This window comes from Zophobas morio, unplaced genomic scaffold (assembly GCF_036711695.1).
Source record: "Zophobas morio isolate AGI-343-1 ecotype UQ-CSIRO unplaced genomic scaffold, CSIRO_AGI_Zmor_V1 ptg000029l, whole genome shotgun sequence".
In the NCBI taxonomy this organism is placed as follows: Eukaryota; Metazoa; Arthropoda; class Insecta; order Coleoptera; family Tenebrionidae; genus Zophobas; species Zophobas morio.
Window position 1 is genome coordinate 7,374,956 of NW_026972134.1, and position 25,650 is coordinate 7,400,605.

Genomic DNA, 25,650 nt, shown 5'->3' on the forward strand with positions numbered 1-25,650 from the left:
ATTCCTAGCTTGAGGGCTCCCAGGACATGTTACAATCCTGCCGATGGGGTTTTGAGGAAGACCAGCTGCTCGAAGTCTTCATCTCGGGCTTTTTGGATACGGTCTGAGTGTAGTTCGAGATGGCTCGTTTGACGGGGTCGCGCACTATGACGAATGAATGGATCAATTTGTGCATTTATTCCGCTTAATTTGTCCTACAATAATCATCACACTGGATAAAATAATTCAGTTTGAGTTATTCGTTGATTTCTGAGAATAATTTCTAATTTCACTTTGACATTTGAATTTTGCATGGATATTCCAAAGACGCGATCGCCGAACTTCGACGGTGCGACGGAACATTTCGTGACAAATCGGATCGGGCGCGAATTTCAAAATACGATTTTTAAAACCTTTTTACAGTGAATGAACGCGATACAACGATTTGAAAAAAATACTGGCCGATAGCCGTCTTCGACCTCCACAAATGCATCACTCAATAATAGCTTTAAAGTGATCTGGGGAGATATCATAAAATAAAAACCAATTGCCATGTTAATTCCCTATATCCAGACTTGGATGCGGCACCCTGTATAGTAAATCTCTTCACACGAACATAGGTAGGAAAGGAATACATTTTTATTTAAGTATTTTGAAAAGGTATTGCGATTGTGATTTATTTTCTTGTAGACAAATTTAAATCAATTTAAACTTTGTATTAGTGAGCGATTTTCTTAGTTGGAGTGAGTATTACTGTTAGTTAGTCATGATTGTCTGGTAAGAGTGTTACGTTATTGAAAGGCACATGCATATACATATATGTCTTTGGTTATTTATTGCTTCTTAATTTTTGCCGTTTATTGCTTCATAGAATTCTAACTTCATTCTAGTATAATTTGTCATCTGTATTAGAATTAGTATTAGAATGTATATTTATTTATTTATGTATTTTTGTCCTATAATTGGAACTTGTTTCTGTATATTCTCTCAAAAAATCATTTCAAAATTTTACCGAAAAGATCGTATTGAAAATGTGCAAAATACGATGAGTCTACTTGTGATTTATCATTGCTTTTATATTTATTTATTAAAAATCTAAGAATTATTTTATAGACGTCCGGTAATTCAAAATAAGATCTCCGGATGGACGTTATGGAGTTTAAGAAATGTAGTAAGGAAAAATAAAGTGGAAATTGTTCAAGTCAATTTTTACTTTTTCTGTATGTTTTAAACTGGAGCCAATCTTCAGTGATCGACTTGTAACAAATTTTTGTCATGTAAATGGTTTTCGCAAATGCAACTCAAAATTTAAATCTAAAGCACTTCAGCATGATGATTTAAAATGACAAGGCGGCAATTTCCTCAACCTGTCAAATGGGAAAGTCAGAAGTTAACTATAGAGTTTTATTTTCGGTTCATTTGATAAATGTTCAGATCCCTAAAACATAAATTCATCTTAAATTTTTATATGTTATTTTTTCAAATTCAGTTATGGCAAAAGTTGAAGTGAATTAGATTTTTTAAAGGAAATAGTCAAAACAATTTAAATATGCTAGTGGAACTAAATATCATGTGCACACTGTTGTGTGAGTTCATACAAGTAACGTGTATTACATTAGAGTACAAATGTGTTTAACAAATGGTATTTTTATTATTTCGAGATTTGTGAAAAGAAAATACTGGTATATTAATTAAACTAGTTCACCTCTTGCGATTTTAATCTGAACGACAAACGTCAAAGCAGATATCAAGTTTCCTATAACCTGAAACGGAAACGATAATAATTTTGTTGAAAATCTGTTTTGGGTTTAACACGTATTTAAATCGAAGGTTCACCCCCATTCTAGACATCACAATTTAAAAAATTAACACCACTTAGACGATACCATATTAAGGAATTTGTCAAGTTTAATGTCTTAGGATTACAAAATTGTATTCAAAATTAGAAAAAAAAAATGTCTTTCAGAATGAATGTAAGTATCTAAAATACGTGCCTCCACAATGTAACTAGGGTAAGTCTACTAGTTGTTAATATTTTCAATAAAGATGGTAACAACGTGACGAAAGTAGAAAAGGATTACTTACATCAACTGCCAACCGATAATTAACTGAGATATTTTCAGTGTAGTTCAATTTAAACGGTTTCTGGGCGTTCGTAAGATATATAAGGTAATTTTTTTTGTTGGAATGATTCCAGTGGTACCATTTAACACGTGCAGAAGTATCAAAAATGTCCTGCGACTGAAACATATTGATTAGGAACACTTACACAAATTAAATATTTATTCACCAAGTCTTCGATATATTGCCCATATGATGTAAGCAAAAATAGTGTGAAGAGTGTATTAGTGAAAAGTATAGACAATAAAATATACTCTTTAATCGGCTTACTTTCAAGCTGGAATATTAGGGCATTATATACTATTTAATAAAGACTTCCGCCGGTCTGACATACCGAGAAGTAGCAAGCAACAAAACTAACAAGAGCTAAAGTGGCACAGATTTTAAAAGGAAACATCAAACCCTTTGCTTTTCCTTCGATATGGTGCAATAGTCTAAAATTCAAAACAGTTAAAAGCAAGATTTTGCTAAAAATTAAAAAAAAAATACTTACACACAGGTCTTGACGTGTAAATCTATGATCCATTTAAGTCTTTCTGATACAGTTTTGTGATATACTTCGTCCAGTTTTGACTGTTGTAGGTTTTCATATCCACGATTTACTCTTTCCATTCTGTCTATTATTATATATATTGCCAATTTAACTCGGATGAACCCGTAAATCAGTTGATAGCATGGTGATATTGTAGTGGGGTAAGGCACAAAGCAGAAAAAATATCGAATTAAAGAAACCATAACAGTGGTAACCTTCCACTTAGGTAAATATGTTATGAGCTCTTTGTCATATAAAAAATCGTCGTCAATATCTGTAGTTGCTGCAAGCATTATCCCCGTCATAAAACTTAAAATTACACCGAAACTCAGATAAGATAACCCGTAATGTACGTCTCGTGTAATTTTCTCTGTAACTTTTGGAGACACGTCGTCTTTCACATTCCACGAATCGATTTCCTTTTCCGTGAACTCTACTAGATCTTGTAGAACATAGGGTAAACATTTGAAAACCAGCAACACCTAAATGGACATACCGCTATCGCAGGTAATCGCGTTAGTACTTTTGTAACACTTACGTATAATAAGAAAGTGTAAAATGTTCCATACTGGGTAAAGTAATCGAAATCAAATTTATAGAAAAACATGCAAGTTTGAACCAAAATCAGGAGGTACCCGCTTATTTGTAACAACAGTAACACATATTTTATAGCTTTCAGGTGAAATATCCTAACTGTCAGCCCGCGGTATATTTTTAAACAAAAATCATGCGTTAGCAAATTACGACACTCTGGAATTGTTAATGAATAAGAACTTATACTGGTAGACTTAAAAAAGACTTACTGGAGATAATCATGACACTATGATAACGGATGAGGACACAAATAAAACTGAAAGACTCTGAGAATCTATTTAAACTACTGCTTGGAAATAAAAGTTTGTATTAAGGATTACTAAGTAGAGAATAATTGTTCTGTTCGATTTAAATTCATAATTGAATAAATAATAACGAAACGAGAGCTCAAACTAGGTAATATTTGCTTAAAACTTTTAAAAATGTTCGGACACGATATCTAGAGTTCATTTGAAAGAGAATGTAAATATAACTGCTGACCCGTCTGAGTATCAGTGTCATAAATTATTGTCAAAAAATTGTTTTGGCGCATTAAAATATATTTTCATGTAATATATCCATTACTAACAGATTTACTGTTATAAGTTATAAGTAATGAACGTAATTATTTTAGCTAGCTTTGCGTTAGAAATAGAGAAAAAGAAACTATCATGCGCAGAGCATCAGAAACAAAAAGCGGTGAAAGAACTAAAAAAGGATAATTTAACAAGTCAGTCCCACAAGTTTTTCAAACAACAAAACACCGAAAGTAGTTCTGTAACTGTAGCTATAGTGGAGATCCTGGAGATCCACATTTAACCACTTTTGAAACCCCCGTTGATTTATCTCCTTCAATTTCATCACATCAACATGGGGAATCACATGCATACCAATCCATCGCTTCCAAATCAGGCGCTGATCCTTCTTTGTCGTTCTCGGATCGACCATCAAGTTCGGCAACAGAAGCAATAAGCAAAATTGACATGTTAATGAAATTTAAATCAAATGACCCGGAGACTTGGCCCAAATTTAGTATTGACAAATTTAGAAGAATTATAGTTGAACACGATCTAACCGAACAGAAAGGAAATAATTCCTCTCGAAAAGATGATTGTGGTCGAAGTTTTAGTAATAATTATTTAAATCGTAAATTGGCAAATAATGACACTGGTCCACGAACATGGTATATATTCATAGAATTTCATATAACCGAAGATAACTGTATCTGCATCGACAAACTTATATTTATACGAGACGACGATTATGTACAGAATAATTCCGACTTAACTGGAATGGACTTGACTCTAATTCTCTCATTGATCGGATTCAACTGACTGCTCCCGACGGTGGTCTCTATTTAAACAGCTAGCGTTCCTTGTGAATAGTTCGACGTTACTGCTTTGACCTTGTTCTGCAGAGACTTCCGCAGAACCGCTTCCAGGCGCTTTTTATTCGAATGCTGCCGTCACCGATGATGAGTCAACCATCATCACCGTACGTACTAGAAAACCCATAGGCACCGGGGCGGCGTATGGGTTTATTTACTGCTGCATTTAATGCAGGTGCCAGTTTAAAGTTATGTTGTAATTGAAAAAATTGAAAAAAAGAGACTCGTTTCATTACAACTCTGATGGCATACATAAGTTGTTTCTTTGATGGCATAGTGTGCCATTATAGGCATAACGACTTGATTCTAATAAAAAGTAAGAAGGCTGTTTTTACAATAGAGGAATGTCATCTGCAGCCTCGAGACAATCTAAACGAAGGTTAAGAAGCAACAATAGCAGAGGAAAAACATATCGGATGCTTTGAGAAATGTTCGAGAAACAAGATGGGATGGCGATTAACGTCGAACACCTTCAACGTCCCTACTACTGAACTGAAAAGCATTTATAAGTACTCGTAATTTAAGACAAATAGCGATAACACTTGTCGAGATTGTACACGTGAAAGTGAAACAGAGAAACTAACTTAAGCGATATTTTCTACGAATTGCAATAATCGAATCACAATGCGATGATCCAGACTTTTTTATTACCTTCCGTTTATTAAATAAAACGTAGCATTTTATTTGATTTTCAGTGTTGTCATTCACATTCAGTTAGGATCTAGGGGAAGCAAATATCTCTCTAGGGTTTATTTCGTAACACTACATTTTCTTAAATTTATTTTATCTAATGAAAAGAGGGGGTAGGGTGGTTAGACACATATATTTTGATTACAAATTTACTATGTTTGCGACAACCTTGAAACGTCTACCAGATTTCAAAGCATTCGATTTTGCAGTTCCTGTTTTAATCCATAAAATAAGTGACTCATTCATTTTGTTATTTACTTTGCTGGTGACGTTGCCTTATTTATTTTCATTAAAAGATTGAAACGCCTAATATCTACACTTGAAGGCCGAAAATTAGGTTAAGATAGATTTGCGCATAGTGAAAAGGCAGAGTTTTTCCAACAGTAGTAAGTTTTTCAACAATAAAAATATCATCAGGATATTCTTCTTTGCGATAGTTGGTGACAGTATTTTTGCTAGCATTATTATTACTGATTCTTGCTACATACATTACGCACATTTGGTGATGAGCTTCTGTTGCTGTACTTACACTAGCAATCTGCTTCTTTTTCCTATCGCGTTTCTCAGAGACTTCTTTCTAACGAATATCCTTAGGGGCCAGAAATCGAAGTTTCGTTTTAAACTACAGTTTTCGCTACTCTTGAAGCCTGGACTTTTCTTGGATTATTATTATTACCTCTTACAGAATTATCTCGTCTTAAAAGGTCCTGATTTCCCTGGTCAGTTAGTAGATTTTGGAAGGATAACTGAGTTTATTTAACAAAACTTGTTGACGAACAGCTGATGGGTTGTTGGTTATTTTTGTATGCGTTTTTATATTCGATTATTTTGGTATTTCACTATTATGAGATAGAGCGAAGCCATTTTTTTACGTGAGGAACCTGTGAGTTCGACGTTTGAGTCCCGCAAGTTCCCAACTTCAGCTTCCTAACTGGTAGCAACTACATATTTAGTAAGTTAGTGTAAGTAAAGGTAACAGGGGCGGATCTAGATTGCTCTATTTATGAATAGGAGTTGTTAGAAAATTTAATCTACACATTTTCAGTACTTTTATATATGAAAAAAACAATAATAAAAATAAAATATAACCAAAAAAATAAAACACATTAAATAACATCTTTGTTTCTGTTTTTGATGGCATATGATCGAATGACGTTCTGATATGTAATGGATTAGGTTTACTGGCCCGACAAAAAAGGGCAACGACAAAAAGATGTTTGAAGTGCCAATATAATGATCAAAACAGATCAAAAATCTTTTGCACGGTAAAAAATATTTCGCGACAGAAGGTTATATTCAACGACAACCGAGGGGTAAACCGCAGAGGAAATCAATTGTACACGCTAGAGGAAATCAAAGGAAATCACAGGAAATCAAAAAGGGAATCAGAGGAAATCACAGGAAATCACAGGAAATCAAAGGAAATCAAAAGGAAATCAAGAGGAAATCAACGAGAAATCAAGAGGAAATCAATGAGAAATTAACGAGAAATCAACAAGAACACAAAGGAAATCCAAGTCGTCATAGTAAATCCAGTTAAACTAGATATTTTTTTCACTAGCAGCCTGGACGCATGCAAATGTCGACTCATTTAGTGGTAGCAAATTCAACTTTTGCTACCACGGGTTCCAAAAGAAAAATTGAGGTTATGTACGCAATGTTTGATGTGATTATTTCTTAAAAAATGAACAAATGTGTGCTACAAACATTACTTGAGTATACGCATGGTAGTTGGTAGACGGTAGAAGATAAAATGATTAACTCAGCGACAAGTATAAACGGTTTTCTTTGTGTTGAAGATTTAGATCAAGTTTGATTAGAAATCAAAACAAAATCATGTTGCGTCAAAAAATTGAACGTTTATTTTTCAGTTTATTGTCTTATGGTTTCTACTAGTGAAAAAAATAGTATATTAACCACGGTTGCAAAGCCACTTCTAGACCTCGCACTTAGAGCCCTCGACACTGCGCGTCTCGGGTTCTAATTTGCGCTCGGTCTAGAATGCTTGGCTCTGCAACCTTGGCTAATAATATACTATTCTAGAACTAATAAACGTAACATGTACGACATAAGTCATAGCATTCATCATAAGAACGAAAATATCAATTTAATCTTAAAAGTGGAGATTAAATAACCTTTTAAGGGCATAATGATAAAAAATTCCAGTATAATATAATTAACTGACAGCATGATATTTCAGCTTGACAGATATTAAAGTTGTAGTTAATGAAGTGCAGTTCCGATGAGAAATGATACATTATATTGCTTTATACCTACAAACCAAATTTATAATTTCACACCAATTAGTTTTTAAAAATTGAGTTTGTGGTATGAGGTACGAAATTCATTAAGTTCAGGTCGTGCAAAAATCTTACTGATGATATGTTCTTGCCTTGGAAGTTTAGCTCTCAAACTTGTGAGAGTATGTTTAGAAGCCTTAGATCAATGACCTCAACTTTTAGCACAATTGTTAATTTTAGTATAAGAGATATGTTGCATCGAAGTGACAGACTGCAAAATATATATAAACAACATTAAAAACGATTTGGATAAAAAATTCGTTTTTCCTAGAGAAATCAGGAAAAAAAGTTCAATCATGAAGAGAGATTTTGTGAAAAATGATGACTTAGGAAACATTTCAGATAAAGATATACAAAGCACCGTAGAATCAGCTTTACGGGATTGTCTGCGTGACACTGAAGATTTAGGAATTAAAGTGATAGATTCCAACTATGTATTTTTGCCTCCGTGTAAAGACAATGAATGCAATGACGAAGTTGAAGATGAAATGTTTAGTGAAGAACAGTGCGATCACATTGAAAATTAGAACAATTCTCAAATAGCCATGAAACGTAACTGTTTTCAAAGTTTGGAAAACGATCCAATTGACCAAGATGAAGATTTACTGAATGATCTTTGCACAATTACGTACGAATCTAAGAAATTTGACAGAGACATACACCTCAGAAATTTTGATAGTGACGATATTTTTGTTGAGAAAGGTGATCTAGTCAGAATACGCTTAGATAATACAACAAAAGTTATAAAAAAGTCTCCACTTTGCTGGCTGTTAGACAATGAAAAGGATCGCGTCAGCGTGGATCGTCTCAAAAGATTTATTCAAAATAAGAAATGTAATAGTAGTAGAGTTAACTCAGAAACAGATACCTGCCTTCAACATAAAGATGCATCTCAAATTCAAAAACCAGTCCAAATTGGAAAACAAAAAAGACGCTATAATATATCAAGTGACTCATCTGATTTAGACAACCCAAGTAGTATCGAATATGATGACAGCACGGACACCGAAAGTTTGAATTCTTCCAATTATTCTGATGATTTGAATCCTCGTTTGAATCTCAAGGCTGAAAATAGTAAGACTGATCGTTCTAAACCAGACTTAAATATAGACGATTATATTATAGTACAATTAACAACTCAAAAACAAAACAAAAAATGTTACATTGGTAAAGTGTTATCACTTAACCTTATTTTTTGTGATTTTTTGGAAAGGAATCCAAAAATTTCGGATGCTTTTATGTTTCCGGACATTAAAGATCAGGAGGAGATCCAAGAAAATGAATATATAATGAAACTACCTCCACCTCAGGTACTCAGAAGAGACAGTTTAGTTTTTGAAAAAAAAAAATATTGAAAAAATATTTGATTTAATTTTAGTTTTTTTTTTAAGTGCTAATATGCAACTTATCACGAAGTAGTTGTGATAATTAATACAATTCACCTTATCCGACACAACTGTAAAATATTGGATAGATGGTTTTCTGTAACAATATGGCATTTATGTTTTACGGCTTCCACCGTACTACCGTACCTACCATAATCCATCGAACTGACATGGAGGTTTTGCAGAACCTATTATCACTGCGAAAAAATCAAGGTGGACTGGTATAAAAGCATGGGTATATGTACACAAATGCACTCTCATGGGCATTCAGCCGACTATAGTTTCCTTGGTGGAATTTGATGATTCCGATACAAACCTAGACGATTAAATAACTTCAGAGTGTAAAAACGTCGAACATGAACATGAAAGTCTTTAAACCATTGTTTGTGTTTTCGTTCTCCTTTTGAAGAATGTTGACCTGGATATTTTATCACGACAAATGTGTTATTCCAGTCATTCGTTCCCAAATTAATTTCACAACAAAAAATGTTAATCACTGGTGATGATGTCCGTCCAACTTTTTGAAAAAGAGTTTTTTCCAATTTCTACTAATGAAATGCTCATTTTGTATGTTAAATCTCGCTATTAAAACAATAGTTTAATCGAAAGGATGAATAAAATGTTTATAGCAACACTTTATTCACACTGTCATTGACAACACGAATAAAGTAAAAAATCTAAAAATTCGCACTACCACTGAAATTTTCATTGCTATGGATGTGTGAATATTCAACTAAAATTTGCAACGCTTGATAGACCACCTGTAAAACAATCCTAATGAAAGTCCAGGAACATGCTTTGAATTTGACCGTGACGAAAGTACAGGCAGCTTAGGGAATTTACCTTCTTTAAATGTTCATCATATTAGTAATAGTACAATTAATACTTACGTATATGGATTACCTAAACAATAAATTTTTTAAAAAATTTTGCGAAATTGGAAAAAATCTTGTATGATACACGTGAATAATAAACTGTTTTTTCGTTGGATAAAATTCACTTTTATTCACTTATACCATAAATAGCTATTATCCATCTTTTCTAAGTATGTACACTGTTAACTGTAACAAAAAGTAAAAATAAATTTAAAAATGTGTTTTATTGATTTTTAGAATTGGGTTGTGAAAGCAGGCAATTAACATTAGGCTTTGGCCTGTAAGTCAACGGTGTTTCATAAAAAATTGTAATTAAAGTGACTAGATCTAATATTACATTTTAAGTTACGGCAGTTTATACTTGTCGCAAAAATTTCGTAAGTTTTACGATTCTAACATTAAGTATAAGTCCCAGACCCAGTATTGCAAATCCATCACACATGGATGGGCATGCTAGCCTGAAACTTACGTTTCTACAAAGCGGGCATGTGTCACCCTACACAGTGTGCAAACGGTTTCTCTCACATTTATGGTTGGACTACTGTTATTTAAATTGTAGCAATGGATTTTAAAATGTTACAAGGGTACAATTTTTTTGTGACAAGTATACCTGATCTCTAAAGTGGAAAAAGAGAAACTTAACCTATGTGCTAGACAGAGATAGTAGGATAATAGTAATGTCTTGAACCGATGCTTGATACCAATGTCGAAATTGTCAACCTAATGACCAGTATACAGGCTGGTCGCTTGAATGGCAAAAAAATATCTGCCAGCAAAAAACACAGATAGTAAGGACAATCCTATTTTCTTTTAAAAAAAAACACTAAATGCCACCTAAATAAAATCTACTCACATGAATTGTACTTTTCTCACAATGTCCTTTGTCAAGTAGTTCGTACAGTTTCGGCCACAAAATCTTGGACAGTTCTGTCATTCCAGTGACATAAGCTCTAAAACAGGCTTTACGTACTTATAACTTCAAATTGGCCATGTATGCCATTTTGACGTAGACTGGAATGTGGATGATGACGTACGTCAAAATTTATTTTTTAAAAGTGTCAATCATTAGGACAATAAAGCATAGACTACATCGTGTTTTTTTTCAAATACTGCTCAAAAGTTTCCTGGCCGAAACTGTACCTCATTGAGGTTTCTTTAAAATAGGCTTGTAATTTTAAACGATTGATGTCGACAGTTCTTCGGTTAGCCATGGCCAACTCAATCTACTTTTGCTGCGCTTCATACAAGCGAAGCGAAGTGTGAATGGAGTTGGCCATGCTCGAGCTAACAGTTTCCTTTGACCTTACTTATGATATCTGAATACCGGTGATTGATATGATACAATTTACAATATTTTCTGGAGTGCGTGAAAGAAGAACTAACTACTGGTAGACTATTTCCTAAAAAAAAAAAATAAAACACGGAAAAATAACTTATTAGCATAACATCGCCTGAATTTCTAAATTTTACTGCAACATGGTTAATTAATTGCAAGTTGCAAGACCACATCTACAATTATATCACGAATTTGTGGTGAAGGTAGTTTAATGGCAAACTTTTTCTTTATGATAAAAAACAGTCAGCGAGGAAAGCCCGTGAATCCCCCAATATAATGTAACACTGGCAGTCATTTGTGATTTGAACTCTCTGCATAGTCTTTGATTTGTGTTCATATTTAAATTTCTTGCCACGTCTTTGTAAAAACTTGAGTATTTTCATTTAGTAACTTTAATGACGATTTGCTTTTTCTTTGTGTGTTTAAATTTATGATATTCAAATATTTGTATTGATTTATAACATAAAACATACAAAGAGACATAAAGAGTACGTTGTGGTTACGTATTCTTTATGTCAAAATCTCTGTCAATATATTTACTATGTTGAGAACTATCCTCTTCAAAAACTACGACCTGTAGAGGATCTGGGTGTGTACTATGATTCCGAGTATAGTTTTAGAGAACATGTGAATAATATCGTGCTGAGTGCGGGGAAAATTTTACGATTTATGCTTAGGAACTGCAAGGATTTTAATAACATTTCTACTTTAACGGTACTCTATAATGTGCTTGTGAGATCTACTTAGGTTACAGTATTGCTCCCTGGCATGGTTTCCTTATTATTATAATCAGATGCATCAAATTGAAAATGTACAGCGGAGATTCTTAAAATTTTTGTACTTTAAAGAAGAAGGAAGTTGGCCTTACAGAAACTATTCTGATTTTGAGTTATTGAAAAGATACAAATTTAGTACCCTACATTCTAGACGTGTGGCTAATGCACTAATATTTATTTAGAAAATTATACATAACATAATTAATAATAGTGACATTCTTGCTCTTGTCAATTTTCATGTACCTAGAATAAATAACAGACACTCTAGTTCTTTATATACTAAATCTCTTCACACGAACATAGGTAGGAAAGGGATACATTTTTATTTAAGTATTTTGAAAAGATATTGCGATTGTGATTTATTTTCTTGTAGACTAATAAATCAATTTAAACTTTGTATTAGTGAGCGATTTTCTTAGTTGGAGTGAGTATTACTGTTAGTTAGTCATGATTGTCTGGTAAGAGTGGTTATGTTATTGAAAGGCACATGCATATACATATATGTCTTTGGTTATTTATGGCTTCTTAATTTTTGCCGTTTATTGCTTCATAGAATTCTAACTTCATTCTAGTATAATTTGTCATCTGTATTAGAATTAGTATTAGAATGTATATTTATTTATTTATGTATTTTTGTCCTATAATTGGAACTTGTTTCTGTATATTCTCTCAAAAAATCATTTCAAAATTTTACCGAAAAGATCGTATTGAAAATGTGCAAAATACGATGAGTCTACTTGTGATTTATCATTGCTTTTATATTTATTTATTAAAAATCTAAGAATTATTTTATAGACGTCCGGTAATTCAAAATAAGATCTCCGGATGGACGTTATGGAGTTTAAGAAATGTAGTAAGGAAAAATAAAGTGGAAATTTCTGTATGCTTTAAACTGGAGCCAATCTTCAGTGATCGACTTGTAACAAATTTTTGTCATGTAAATGGTTTTCGCAAACGCAACTCAAAATTTAAATCTAAAGCACTTCAGCATGATGATTTAAAATGACAAGGCGGCAATTTCCTCAACCTGTCAAATGGGAAAGTCAGAAGTTAACTATAGAGTTATATTTTCGGTTCATTTGATAAATGTTCAGATCCCTAAAACATAAATTCATCTTAAATTTTTATATGTTATTTTTTCAAATTCAGATATGGCAAAAGTTGAAGTGAATTAGATTTTTTAAAGGAAATAGTCAAAACAATTTAAATATGCTATTGGAACTAAATATCATGTGCACACTGTGTGAGTTCATGCAAGTAACGTGTATTACATTAAAGTACAAATGTGCTTAACAAATGGTATTTTTATTATTTCGATATTTGTGAAAAGTAAATACTGCTATATTAATTAAACTAGTTCACCTCTTGCGATTTTAATCTGAACGACAAACGTCAAAGCAGATATCAAGTTTCTTACAGCCTGAAACGGAAACGATAATAATTTTGTTGAAAATCTGTTTTGGGTTTAACACGTATTTAAGTCGAAGGTTCACCCCCATTCTAGACATCACACTTTAAAAATTTAACACCACTTAGAGGATACCATATTGTTACGATTGACGGACGAATAATAAATCGGGTGTTGGTAAAACTCAAAAAAAATTTATTTCTTCAGGTCGAATTACAACACTATCTATTGCGACGAATATGTACAGAAATTATTCCGGCGCTCTCGACTGTCTTCACTGGATGAATGAATCCATTACCTACGGTCGCCTCTATTTAAACCCATAGTCTCTGATCGAGATCCTTCACGAACATCCATCGCGACTCCGCTTCGAGACTCCCCTGGACGCCGCTTCGAGACGCTCCAGACCTGTCTTTATGCGCCCGCCTCTCGGCCGTCAACAGCGATGATTCACCCATCAGCGCCGTGCGTACGTCCAGAAGGCTCTCGACCGCCATAGGCGTCGTACTGGGGCGGCGTAAGGGTGTATTTCGTAACACTGCCCCCCTCTTCAAATCCGATCGTCCCGATCGGAAGCGTCTTCGTTGTTTCCTTCGTACCGTTTTAGTCGATCGAGATGAACGATCTTCATCTTCGTCTTTGGTCCACGTTGGATCCGATAAACTACGTCATTTATTCTAGTGACGATAGTGTATGGACCTTCCCAGTCAGGAGCCAGTTTTGGGCAACGTCCCTTCTTCCGTCGGGGGTTATACAGCCACACTAAGTCATCTTCCTGGAATCCGCCACAGTTGGCCTTCACATCATAACGGGTCTTCATTCGGTCACTGGCAATCTTGATCCGGCCCCTCACTAGTTCATGCACGTTGACCAACTTCTCTTTCAGTTCGTCCACGTAGTCACGTACTTCCATTGGTTCTTCGGATGGCAATCCAAAGACTAGGTCACAGGGCAGCCGCAGTTCCTTCCCAAATACAACGTGAGCAGGTGTTTGGCCCGTGGTGTCGTGGATAGCTGCGCGGTAGGCCAGCAGGAATAGTGGAAGGTGCTGGTCCCAATCCCTTTGGTGCTCTTCTACCACTTTCGAAAGGTGTTGCTCCATAGTCCGATTGAACCTTTCCACCATGCCGTCGGACTGTGGGTGTAGTGGCGTTGTCCTTGTCTTACGTATTCCCAGTAGCTGCATCACTCTTTGGAAGACGTTGGATTCGAAATTGCGTCCCTGGTCTGAGTGAAGTTCCAAGGGGACGCCAAACCTACTGATCCAATTGTCAACCAGTACTTTCGCGACCGTGAGGGCTTCCTGATTTGGAATGGCATAGGCATCTGGCCACTTGCTGAAATAGTCGCTAGCCACCAGGATAAACTTGTTGCCGTCGTTTGTTACAGGGAACGGACCGGCCACATCGATGGCGATTCTTTCGAAAGGTGCCCCAACATTATATTTCTTCATCTTTCCCCTCGCCCTGGTATGAGGACCTTGGCTGGCCGCACACGTCGTACACTTGCGACACCAACTTTCGACATCGTCACGATGACCTACCCAATAAAACCTCTCCCGGATTTTCGACAAAGTTTTGTTCACTCCGAAGTGGGCTCCAGATGTTCCGGCATGAACTTCCTCTAAGACCTTGGAAACCTTTACCTTGGGGAGGACCAGCATCGTCTTAGAGGTACGCCCATCAGGACTCTCCCACTTTCGCTTCAAGAGCCCATTTTCCATGACCAAGGAATCCCATTGGGCCCATAATGCCTTCAAACTGGGGGATTGGTCGGACAATTCTGCCCAGCCGGGTCGTTCGACTCCTTCCTCCTTCCACTTTAGTATTGGTCCGATTATGTCGTCTGCTTCTTGCTCACGCTTTAACCGCGCCGTTGTCCATTCTTCATCTTGCTCAAAAATCGTCCGACGAACGGGCAGGTTCCCTTCTTCCGCGTCGATCCTGTCGCAGTGCTTGCACTCTCCACACGGACGTCTTGACAAAGCGTCAGCGTTGTTGTGTAGTCGACCCGCTCGGTGTTTGATCCTAAAGTGGTACTGCTGTAGTCTTTCCAGCCAACGCGCTACTTGGCCCTCGGGATTCTTTATCCGCAGTAGCCACGAGAGGGCGGCGTGGTCGGTCCTGATCAGAAACTCCTGTCCGTATAGATACTTGTGGAAGTGGTTGACGGCTTTGACAATGGCTAGTAGTTCCTTCCTTGTGGCACAGTAATTTCTCTCTGGTTTGGAATGTAATTTGCTAAAATATTCGATAACCCTTTCCTCCCCATCTTGTATCTGCGACAATACGGCCCCAATTCCCGAGTTACTCGCATCGGTATCGAGGACGAACATTCCTTTGTCCCTGGGGTAAGCCAAAATGGGGCTGGTGCACAAAGCCGTCTTCAGTCTCTTAAAGGCCATCTCACATGTACTGCTCCACTTGAAAGTCGCCTTCTGCTCCGTCAGTTGGTGTAACGGTGCTGCGATGTCGGCATACCCTTCTACAAATCGTCGGTAATATGTGCAGAGTCCCAAGAAGCTTCGTAGTTCATGCTTGTCTCTTGGTATGGGCCAATCCCGGATAGCAAGAACTTTCGTCGGGTTGGTTTCTATTCCTTTCTCCGACACGATATGGCCCAGGAATTCGACTCTTTTCTGGAAGAGCGAGCATTTCTTGGGATTTAGTTTCAAACGAGCCTTTTCCATTCGTTCTAGCACCTCCTCGAGATTCTTCAGATGGTCGTCAAACGTTTTGCCCATAATCATGACGTCGTCGAGGTATACCAGACAGGTCTTCCATGTCAATCCTTTCAGCACCATCTCCATCAGCCGCTCGAATGTTGCTGGCGCATTACATAATCCGAAGGGCATAACGGTGAAGTGATAGAGGCCACTTCCGGTGGAGAACGCAGTCTTTTCTTTGTCGTCCGGGTGCAAGCCTACTTGCCAGTAGCCACTCTTCAAGTCCAAGGTCGAAAACCACGCCGAGCCGGATAAGGTCGTCAAGGTATCGTCTATTCGAGGAAGGGGGTAACTGTCTTTCTTCGTGACGTCGTTCAGTTTCCTGTAATCGACGCAAAATCGGGTAGTCCCGTCCTTCTTGGTAACCAAGACTACTGGAGATGACCACGCGCTGTTGGATTCTTCGATTACCCCATCTCTCAACATGTTGTCCACGAGTCTTGTAGCTTCTTCTTGTTTGGCTAGGGGTAGTCTTCGAGGAGCCTGACGGATCGGTTGCGTGTCACCAGTGTTTATTCGGTGTTCTACGATGTTGGTCTTCCCGAATGGTTCCTCTTCTGAGGCGAAGACATTACGGTGCCTACGAATGAGTCCTTTGGCCAGTTTTCTCTCACGAGCAGACAGCTGGTCCCAGTTGACCTCCAAGCCTTTGGTATCCCTGTCCTTAGACTCATTCTCAACGTCTTCTTCCTCGCAGTTCAACACTCGGGCGACTGGCTCACACATTCCAATAATCTCCCCTTTTCTAATATTGACTGCATTGGGAAACACGTTTGCCACACGTATGGGTATGTCACGGTCGGTTTTGACTAGGGTGCTCGCGATCAGGAGCTTGTGGGTCGAGTCATGTGCCGGCTGCACCATCCCCAAACTGTATCCGGGGTTCGTCTCTACTCTGGCGGGGACGATGACTTCTGCATTACCATCTACCTTCGTTGTCTGACAGACCACTAGTCTGACTGTTGCAGCTTCCACATTCGGACGTCCCAACACAAATTCTTCGGCTCCGAAACGCAGAATTTTCTGTTCTGGGTCGATCATTAAACCATACCGGCTGATTAGGTCCATACCCAGAATGAAATCGTCAGCGATTTCCGCCACCAGAACTTCATGCTTTATTCGGAGTCGACCGAGCTCTACATTCACCACCGCTGTACCCAGAACCGGTGTTGTTTCTCCCGTGACCGTCTTCACATTCGTGGCGGTACGTACTGATTTAATTTGGCAATTTTGTAACCTGGATCTGCGTGCAAGGGACACTTCGGCTCCTGTGTCGATGATGATCTTCGATTCCCGTCCATTGATTTTTCCGCTGATTGTCGGACTGTCGACGCTTCCCGCGATACTTCTAACCATTACAGTTGTTGGGGCTTCTCTTTTAGCAGCCAGTACGCGCCCCGAGGTACCGACTGCCTTTAGTTTTCCTGCTCCTGATATAGACGAGGTCGCGGCTGCGATCTCCTCATCGGCCCTGGCGATCTAACACGGCAATCCCTCCTAACATGCCCTTGACGCCCACACTTGTAACATTCTAGGCGCCCTCCATGTTGTCTAGAACTGCCCGTCTTGATTTCGGCAATTATTTCGCGGGCGAGTTTCTCAAAGTTCTCGCTCATTTTGTCGAGACTCTCTTGAATAGGGTTTACTTCGCCCTCAACCCCAATGCCTCGTATCTTAACGTTGGAACGAGGTGAGCTGTTGTATGCGGCGTCCACTTCTAACGCTCGAATCAGCGCCTCGGATGGTTTCTTGAACCCGGAGATTTGCAGGACTCTTCTTACCTCACTATCTCTTACGCCGTTTACGAAGGTTTCTGCTGCCAGTCTGTCTTGGAAGTCTTGCGGAGCTTCAGGATAGGCGAGGTGTACCAAACGTTTAACATCAGCCGCAAACTCCTGAAGAGATTCACTACTCTTCTGAATCCTAGATTTAAGCTGCGCTACGAAAACTTGCCGGAGGTGTTCATCTCCAAATCTGAGTTCGAGGGCCGTCGTCAAAGCGGTATAGTCCTTCTGGTTCTCTTCTGATAATGTCTGTAGAATCTCCAGGGCCGCACCTCGTAGTGCTACTACCAAAACGGTCGCTTTCTGTTGGTCATTCCAGCTATTCGACAAGGCCGCAGCTTCAAATTGCTTCTTATAAGTAGTCCACGACGTCTGCCCATCGAAAATAGGGGGTTGAACTCTCACCGGACTGAATTCTGCAGGGGTCGCAATTGTAGGTCGTGGTGTTTGCAACCTTTCTTCGAGCTCCTTGATCTTGTTTTCCATTTCATTTCTCACCTCGTCCACTTCATTTCGCACGACTTGGAGGATTTCGCTTCGGCTGTTCAAAAGTGTAGTTTGCATAGCTTTTAAATTTTCTTCCATTATTCTTTGATTTTCTTCCATTATTCTGCGATCTTCTTTTCTATTTTCTTCCATTATTCTTCGATCTTCTTTTCTACTTTCTTCCATTATTCTTTGATTTTCTTCCATTATTCTGCGATCTTCTTTTCTATTTTCTTCCATTATTCTTCGATCTTCTTTTCTACTTTCTTCCATTATTCTTTGATTTTCGCTCAACATTTTCATCATTTTTGTCAGTTGTTCCTCCATGTTGGCTGTTTGCGCTCTTGTGGTAGTCGGCATAAAATTTTCTTCTAGAAACTTCTAGAGCCTTGACAGATGTCAATTCTCGAAGCCAATGTCAGGTGATGAAAGTCTAATTCCGTTATTCCACTCTTACCGCGGGAGAGAATTTTCTCGAAAGTTCACTTTGTTCCGGTCTCCCCTAGTAGCACCAACCAAATTCGAATCCCGATTTATTTCACAATTAATCCCACTCCTGACACCAGTGTTACGATTGACGGACGAATAATAAATCGGGTGTTGGTAAAACTCAAAAAAAATTTATTTCTTCAGGTCGAATTACAACACTATCTATTGCGACGAATATGTACAGAAATTATTCCGGCGCTCTCGACTGTCTTCACTGGATGAATGAATCCATTACCTACGGTCGCCTCTATTTAAACCCATAGTCTCTGATCGAGATCCTTCACGAACATCCATCGCGACTCCGCTTCGAGACTCCCCTGGACGCCGCTTCGAGACGCTCCAGACCTGTCTTTATGCGCCCGCCTCTCGGCCGTCAACAGCGATGATTCACCCATCAGCGCCGTGCGTACGTCCAGAAGGCTCTCGACCGCCATAGGCGTCGTACTGGGGCGGCGTAAGGGTGTATTTCGTAACAATATTAAGGAATTTGTCAAGTTAATTAATGTCTTAGGATTACAAAATTGTATTCAAAATTAGAAAAAAATGTCTTTCAGAATGAATGTACCTAAGTATATAAAATACGTGCCTCCACAATGTAACTAGGGTAAGTGTGAGTATGATGATCATATCGTATGTGGCAATTAGAACGACTCTTAAGATTTTAATAATTGGTAATTCTAAGAGCATTTATAAGTGTTAAAAATTAAATTTTGTCTGGAAAATGTTTTCTCGAAGATGATAGGTTTGCTTTTGTTAAGTTTGTACCCGCTTGTTGAAATTTTGCACTTACTTTTGATAAAAAAGCTGATGCTAAGTTTTTTTCTTCTGAAGCCAAAATAAAAATAATTTAAGTTAATAATAACACGTGACACTAGTTGTTAATTTTTTCAATAAAGATAGTAACAACGTGATGAAAGTAGAAAAGGATTACTTACATCAACTGCCAACTGATAATTAACTGAGATATTTTCAGTGTAGTTGAATTTAAACGGTTTCTGGGCGTTCGTAAGATATATAAGGTAATTTTTTTTGTTGGAATGATTCCAGTGGTACCATTTAACACGTGCAGAAGTATCAAAAATGTCCTGCGACTGAAACATATTGATTAGGAACACTTACACAAATTAAATATTTATTCACCAAGTCTTCGATATATTGCCCATATGATGTAAGTAAAAATAGTGTGAAGAGTGTATTAGTGAAAAGTATAGACAATAAAATATACTCTTTAATCGGCTTACTTTCAAGCTGAAATATTAGGGCATTATATACTATTTAATAAAGACTTCCGCCGGTCTGACATACCGAGAAGTAGCAAGCAACAAAACTAATAAGAGCTAAAGTGGCACAGATTTTAAAAGGAAACATCAAAACCTTTGTTTTTCCTTCGATATAGCGTATTAGTCTAAAATTCAAAACAGTTAAAAGCAATATTTTGCTGAAAATTAAAAAAAAAAATACTTACACACAGGTCTTGACGTGTAAATCTATGATCCATTTAAGTCTTTCTGACACAGTTTTGTGATAAACTTCGTCCAGTTTTGATTGTTGTTGGTTTTCATATCCACTATTTACTCTTTCCATTCTGTCTATTATTATATATATTGCCAATTTAACTCGGATGAACCAGTAAATCAGTTGATAGCATGGTGATATTGTAGTGGGGTAAGGCACAAAGCAGAAAAAATATCGAATTAAACAAACCATAACAGTGGTAACCTTCCACTTAAATAAATATGTTATGAGCTCTTTGTCATATAAAAAATCGTCGTCAATATCTGTTGTTGCTGCAAGCATTATCCCCGTCATAAAACTTAAAATTACACCGAAACTCAGATAAGATAACCCGTAATGTACGTCTCGTGTAATTTTCTCTGTAACTTTTGGAGACACGTCGTCTTTCACATTCCACGAATCGATTTCCTTTTCCGTGAACTCTACTAGATCTAGTAGAACATAGGGTAAACATTTGAAAACCAGCAACACCTAAATGGACATACCACTATCGCAGGTAATCGCATTAGTACTTTTGTAACACTTACGTATAATAAGAAAGTGTAAAATGTTCCATACTGGGTAAAGTAATCGAAATCAAATTTATAGAAGAACATGCAAGTTTGAACCAAAATCAGGAGGTACCCGCTTATTTGTAACAACAGTAACACATATTTTATAGCTTTCAGGTGAAATATCTTAACTGTCAGCCCGCGGTATATTTTTAAACAAAAATCATGCGTTAGCAAATGACGACACTCTGGAATTGTTAATGAATAAGAACTTATACTGGTAGACTTAAAAAAGACTTACTGGAGATAATCATGACACTATGATAACGGATGAGGACACAAATAAAACTGAAAGGCTCTGAGAATCTATTTAAACTACTGCTTGCAAATAAAAGTTTGTATTAAGGATTACTAAGTAGAGAATAATTGTTTCTGTTCGATTTAAATTCATAATTGAATAAATAATAACGAAACGAGAGCTCAAACTAGGTAATATTTGCTTAAAACTTTTAAAAATGTTCGGACACGATATCTAGAGTTCATTTGAAAGAGAATGTAAATATAACTGCTGACCCGTCTGAGTATTAGTGTCATAAACAAACTATTGTCAAAAAAATGTTTTGGCGCATTAAATAGTTATTTTTGTTACAAGTATACCTAAAACATAGTTTTTTGGGACGAATTTTACTATTCTTCGACTCGTCCGGAATAGCAAATGAGTCCCAAAAAACGTTTTAGGTACGTGTTATAAACAATATTTTTTTGTTCAAGCTCCCAAAACACCTTAAAAACCATTTATAAAAACGACTAATTTTGACAAACGAAGCAAATATTTATTGAAAAGTGGGCTAGTGGGCTGCCACCATAGTAACTACAGTGTTTTGTAAACACGAAAAAACCTGACATTTTTTTGCACAAAATGCAGAATCCCGCACATATTACGGAAAAAAGCAAAAGAAATCGTACTGGATTTACTTCCAGCGAAGTCTCGGCAAATGTACGAAAAGGAATATCAAATATTCCTACGATGGAAAGAAGGAAAAAAAAAATTGTAGTAGTAGATGAAGATGTAATGTTAAATTATCTTCATGAAAAGGTAAGTGCCGCCTTTATGTTCAATATTTATAAGCCTTACACATGATTATCGTGATAATTTCCGTATTTTGTTATAGTCACAAGAAGTAAAACCATCTACTCTCTGGTCAAAATATTCAATGATTAAAGCTGTTTTGTCTGTCAAAGAAAATATTGAAACAAACAAGTTTTTCAGAGTCATTGCGTTTTTAAAGAGAAATTCAGTAGGATACGAGCCCACGAAATCAAAAGTTTTGACACGTCAAGAAATTGACACATTTTTGACAAATGCAGACGATATGAAATATTTATTAATAAAGGTAAATTTAAAAAATATTCTATGTATCAGATAGATTTATTTTTCATTTTGTAGGTTGCCCTTCTTTTTGGTGTGTGTGGTGCATGTAGGCGTGAGGAGCTACATTCACTAAAAATTCAAGATATTATCCAAAAAGACGAAGAATGTCTAATTATAACAATTCGTGATACTAAGAGCAACATTAAGAGAGTCCTTCCAGTGATAGCTAAAGGCAAAGCTGTCAATGGCCTGGAATTATACCAGAAGTTTTTACGATTACGGCCCGAGACAGTTTAACACGATTATTTTTTCATTTGTTATCGTAATGGAAAATGCACAGTCCAACGTGTAGGAATTCATTCTTTTGCGAAAATGCCCTCGGTTGTTGCTGAATTTCTTAACCTCCCCAATCCCAAGGACTATACAGGGCATTGCTTCCGACGAAGTTCTGCATCTCTGGCGGCTGATAGTGATGTTGATTTAATCTCCTTGAAACGGCTAGGAGGATGGAAGTAATTTTTTTGCAATATAATTATTGTTTTCTTCTAAATAGTAACAAACTTTAGGTCGTCTTCTGTCGCAGAATCATATATAGAAGAATCTGTTGAAAGGAAGAAGAAGATATGCAGACAGTTATTGGGAGAAAAGCAAAACGAATCATCGACTAACACACTATATATAGTTACTACTGAAGCTACATCCACGACATCAAGAGACATCAGCCTGATACCTTCAAGCTCCTCAGGTATTTCGTTTGGATACAACAGTTTTCAGGGAGCTCAAAACTGTTCATTCCATTTTCATTTTGAGAAATAAATATTGTATTGTTGTATCTACTGCTTTAGAATAAATGTGGTTATTTAATTATTGATTTTATAGTTTTTACTATTCAGTCCCAAAAAGTTGCCATGGCAACTTTTTCGTACTAGTACGAAAAAGACTCATTTTACGGACACTTTTGAATCCCTAAAATAACCATTTTTGGGAGCGTGTACAAAAAATATATTTTCATGTAATATATCCATTACTAACAGATGTACTGTTATAAGTTATAAGTAATTAACGTAATTATTTTAGCTAGTTTTACGTCTGAAATGGAGAAAAAGAAACTATCAAGCGCAGAGAATCAAAAACGAAAAGCGGTGAAAGAACTAGAAAAAGATAAGTTAAGAAGTCAGCCGCACAAGTTTTTCAAACAACAAAACACCGAAAGTTGTTATGTAATTGTAGCTAGTGGAGGTTCTGGAGATCCACATTTAACCACTTTTGAAACCGCCGTTGATTTATCTCCTTCAATTTCGTCACATCAACATGGGGAATCACAAGCACACCAATCTATCGCTTCCGAATCAGGCGCTGATCCTTCTTTGTCTTTCTCGGATCGACCAACAAGTTCGGCAACAGAAGTAGTAAGCAAAATTGACATATTAATTATATTTAAATCAAATGACCCAGAGACTTGTCCCAAATTTATTAGTGTCAAAATTAGAAAAATTATAGTTGAACACGATCTAACCAAACGGAAAAAAAAATTCGTATCCAAAAGATAATTGGGCAGAATACTTCCGACTTGACTGGAATGTACTTGACTTTAATTCTCTCATTGATTGGACTCAACTGACCGCTCCCGACGGTGGTCCCTGTTTAAAAAGCCAGCTTTCCTTGTGAATAGTTCGTCGTTACTGCTTCGAGCTTCTTCCGCAGAACTGCTTCCAGGCGCTTTTTATTTGAACGCTGCCGTCACCGATGATGAGTCAACCATCATCACCGTACGTACTAGGAACACCAATAGGCATCGTACCGGAGCGGCGTATGTGTTTATTTACTGCTGTATTTAATACAGCTGCCAGTTTAGAGTTATGCTGTAATTGAAAAAATTGAAAAAAAGAGACTCCTTTCATTAAAACTTCGAATTTCCCTATGATGGCATACCTAAGTTGTTTCTTTGATGGTACCTACAGTGTGCTATTATAGGCATAACCACTTGATTCTAATAAAAAGTAAGAGGTCTGTTTTCACAATAGAGGAATGTCATCTTCAGCCTTAAGACAATTTAAACGAAGGTTAAGAACCTAGAATAGCAGAGGAACAACATGGCGGTTGCTTTGAGAAATGTTCGAGAAAAATGAGATGGCGATTAACGTCGAACAATTTCAACGTCCCTACTACAACACCAGGATTTAGTCGGGAGATGGAAGATGAATTTGCTTAACACATAAAGGATATGGAAATTATATTCTTCGGTTTGACACTAAAAAATTTATAGAAGCTAATTTTTGAATTTGCAACTCAAAATAATATCAAACGCCCCTTTAATGAAGAAAAAGCAACAGCTAGTGACAAATGGATACAGGGATTTTTAAAACGGAATCCACAGATATCTCTTGGAGGCTTGAAAAGACCTCAGCTGCTCGGACACAAGCCTTCAATAAAGACAATATCGCTTCATATTTTAAACTTCAATGCGATTATGGAAACATATAAGTTTCCAGCCGAAAATATCTACAGTGTCACCGAACAGTACAGTACAAAAACGACCAGTTTCTGCCAGCAGCCTTTATTTTGCCAACAAAAAAAAAATAAATAATTAAAAAATGAGCTGATGAACAACGCTCCCATTGTCAGCAAACCTTATTGTCAATAAAATGGTTGGAAGGCTTCAGAGATTTTTGTACAATGGTTCGAACATTTTGTACATTACACTAAAGTTCCGAACGAAAACAAGATTTTACTCTTTTTAGGCGACAACGAAAGCGACAAAAGCCTAGAAGTGCTACAATACGTGAAAGATAATGGTGTGATACTATACTGTTTCGCCACATATTGCACCCACCGTCTACAGCGACTGGATATAGATTTCTTTCACCTCTTCAAATTTATTACGGCCAAGAAATTCAGATTTGGCTTAAGCAAGATCCTGACACAATTGCCACACATTTCTAAGTAGTTTGTCTCTTGAATAAAGCTTATTTCAAAGCTGCTACACACAAAAATGCAGCACACGCTTTTGTCAAAAAAAGGAATTTATCGTTCGATCTTTTCAGAGTGGATCCAATCCTATTCTACAACTGATAGATCGTTAACCGACCAAAAAATGCCAAAATGTTCAAGAACAATCACAACAATGAACGTAGACGTTGAGCTGCCTAAATCAGACTCTGGAACACCAAAACTTACAACATGAGGGTTTCCCAAAGCTACTCGTAAATCCATGATAGAAAAGTTTCCTTCAGGCAGGAAATGGTGGTATAATAGGTACTCAAGAACTATTTACAGTGTCACAATCTTCACATGAAACTGAAGCTTCAAAGAAAAGATTAAGAAAACCTAGCAAAAAATGACACACCAGAAATTAATGAATTCAAAATGGAAGTAGAAGAAAATGCAAGGAAGAAAGGAAACGTTATCAAGAAAAGCCAAAAAAAG

General features: G+C 36.9%; 3 protein-coding genes across 3 annotated transcripts; 1 reads left to right on the plus strand and 2 right to left on the minus strand.

The window, feature by feature from the left end:
- Positions 1–1,658: 1,658 nt before the first annotated feature.
- Positions 1,659–3,053, minus strand: LOC135137243 (uncharacterized). The gene is made up of 5 exons (XM_064066850.1): positions 2,594–3,053; positions 2,435–2,534; positions 2,270–2,377; positions 2,065–2,220; positions 1,659–1,742 (listed from the first exon to the last, which is right to left on the minus strand). The coding sequence occupies exons 1-5, from the start codon at positions 2,935–2,937 to the stop codon at positions 1,671–1,673; spliced, it is 780 nt and encodes a 259-aa protein (XP_063922920.1). The 5' UTR covers positions 2,938–3,053; the 3' UTR covers positions 1,659–1,670.
- A 7,049-nt stretch (positions 3,054–10,102) lies between these two features.
- LOC135137240 (uncharacterized) lies at positions 10,103–21,166 on the minus strand. The gene is made up of 7 exons (XM_064066848.1): positions 21,154–21,166; positions 20,889–21,100; positions 20,312–20,832; positions 20,152–20,251; positions 19,987–20,094; positions 19,782–19,937; positions 10,103–13,374 (listed from the first exon to the last, which is right to left on the minus strand). The coding sequence occupies exons 1-7, from the start codon at positions 21,164–21,166 to the stop codon at positions 13,303–13,305; spliced, it is 1,182 nt and encodes a 393-aa protein (XP_063922918.1). The 3' UTR covers positions 10,103–13,302.
- On the plus strand, positions 20,790–22,992 carry LOC135137244 (uncharacterized). The gene is made up of 5 exons (XM_064066851.1): positions 20,790–20,857; positions 21,624–21,948; positions 22,025–22,246; positions 22,300–22,736; positions 22,791–22,992. Exons 2-4 carry the CDS (start codon positions 21,772–21,774, stop codon positions 22,519–22,521), a joined length of 621 nt encoding a protein of 206 aa, XP_063922921.1. The 5' UTR covers positions 20,790–20,857; positions 21,624–21,771; the 3' UTR covers positions 22,522–22,736; positions 22,791–22,992.
- Positions 22,993–25,650: the final 2,658 nt, after the last annotated feature.

Excerpts from the sequence above, each read along its gene's own strand:
- LOC135137243 (XM_064066850.1), bottom strand. The coding sequence starts at position 2,937 with ATGACGGGGATAATGCTTGCAGCAACTACAGATATTGACGACGATTTT. Across the intron at positions 2,378-2,434 it reads TTGTTGCTTGCTACTTCTCG|CTTGAAAGTAAGCCGATTAA; the intron begins GTATGTCAGACC and ends CTAATATTCCAG. Across the intron at positions 1,743-2,064 it reads ATTATCGGTTGGCAGTTGAT|GTTATAGGAAACTTGATATC; the intron begins GTAAGTAATCCT and ends TTTCCGTTTCAG.
- LOC135137240 (XM_064066848.1), bottom strand. Across the intron at positions 20,833-20,888 it reads TTTACACTTTCTTATTATAC|GTGTTGCTGGTTTTCAAATG; the intron begins GTAAGTGTTACA and ends ATGTCCATTTAG. Across the intron at positions 19,938-19,986 it reads GGCAATATATCGAAGACTTG|TCGCAGGACATTTTTGATAC; the intron begins GTGAATAAATAT and ends AATATGTTTCAG.
- LOC135137244 (XM_064066851.1), top strand. The coding sequence starts at position 21,772 with ATGCAGAATCCCGCACATATTACGGAAAAAAGCAAAAGAAATCGTACT. Across the intron at positions 21,949-22,024 it reads TAAATTATCTTCATGAAAAG|TCACAAGAAGTAAAACCATC; the intron begins GTAAGTGCCGCC and ends ATTTTGTTATAG. Across the intron at positions 22,247-22,299 it reads TGAAATATTTATTAATAAAG|GTTGCCCTTCTTTTTGGTGT; the intron begins GTAAATTTAAAA and ends TTCATTTTGTAG.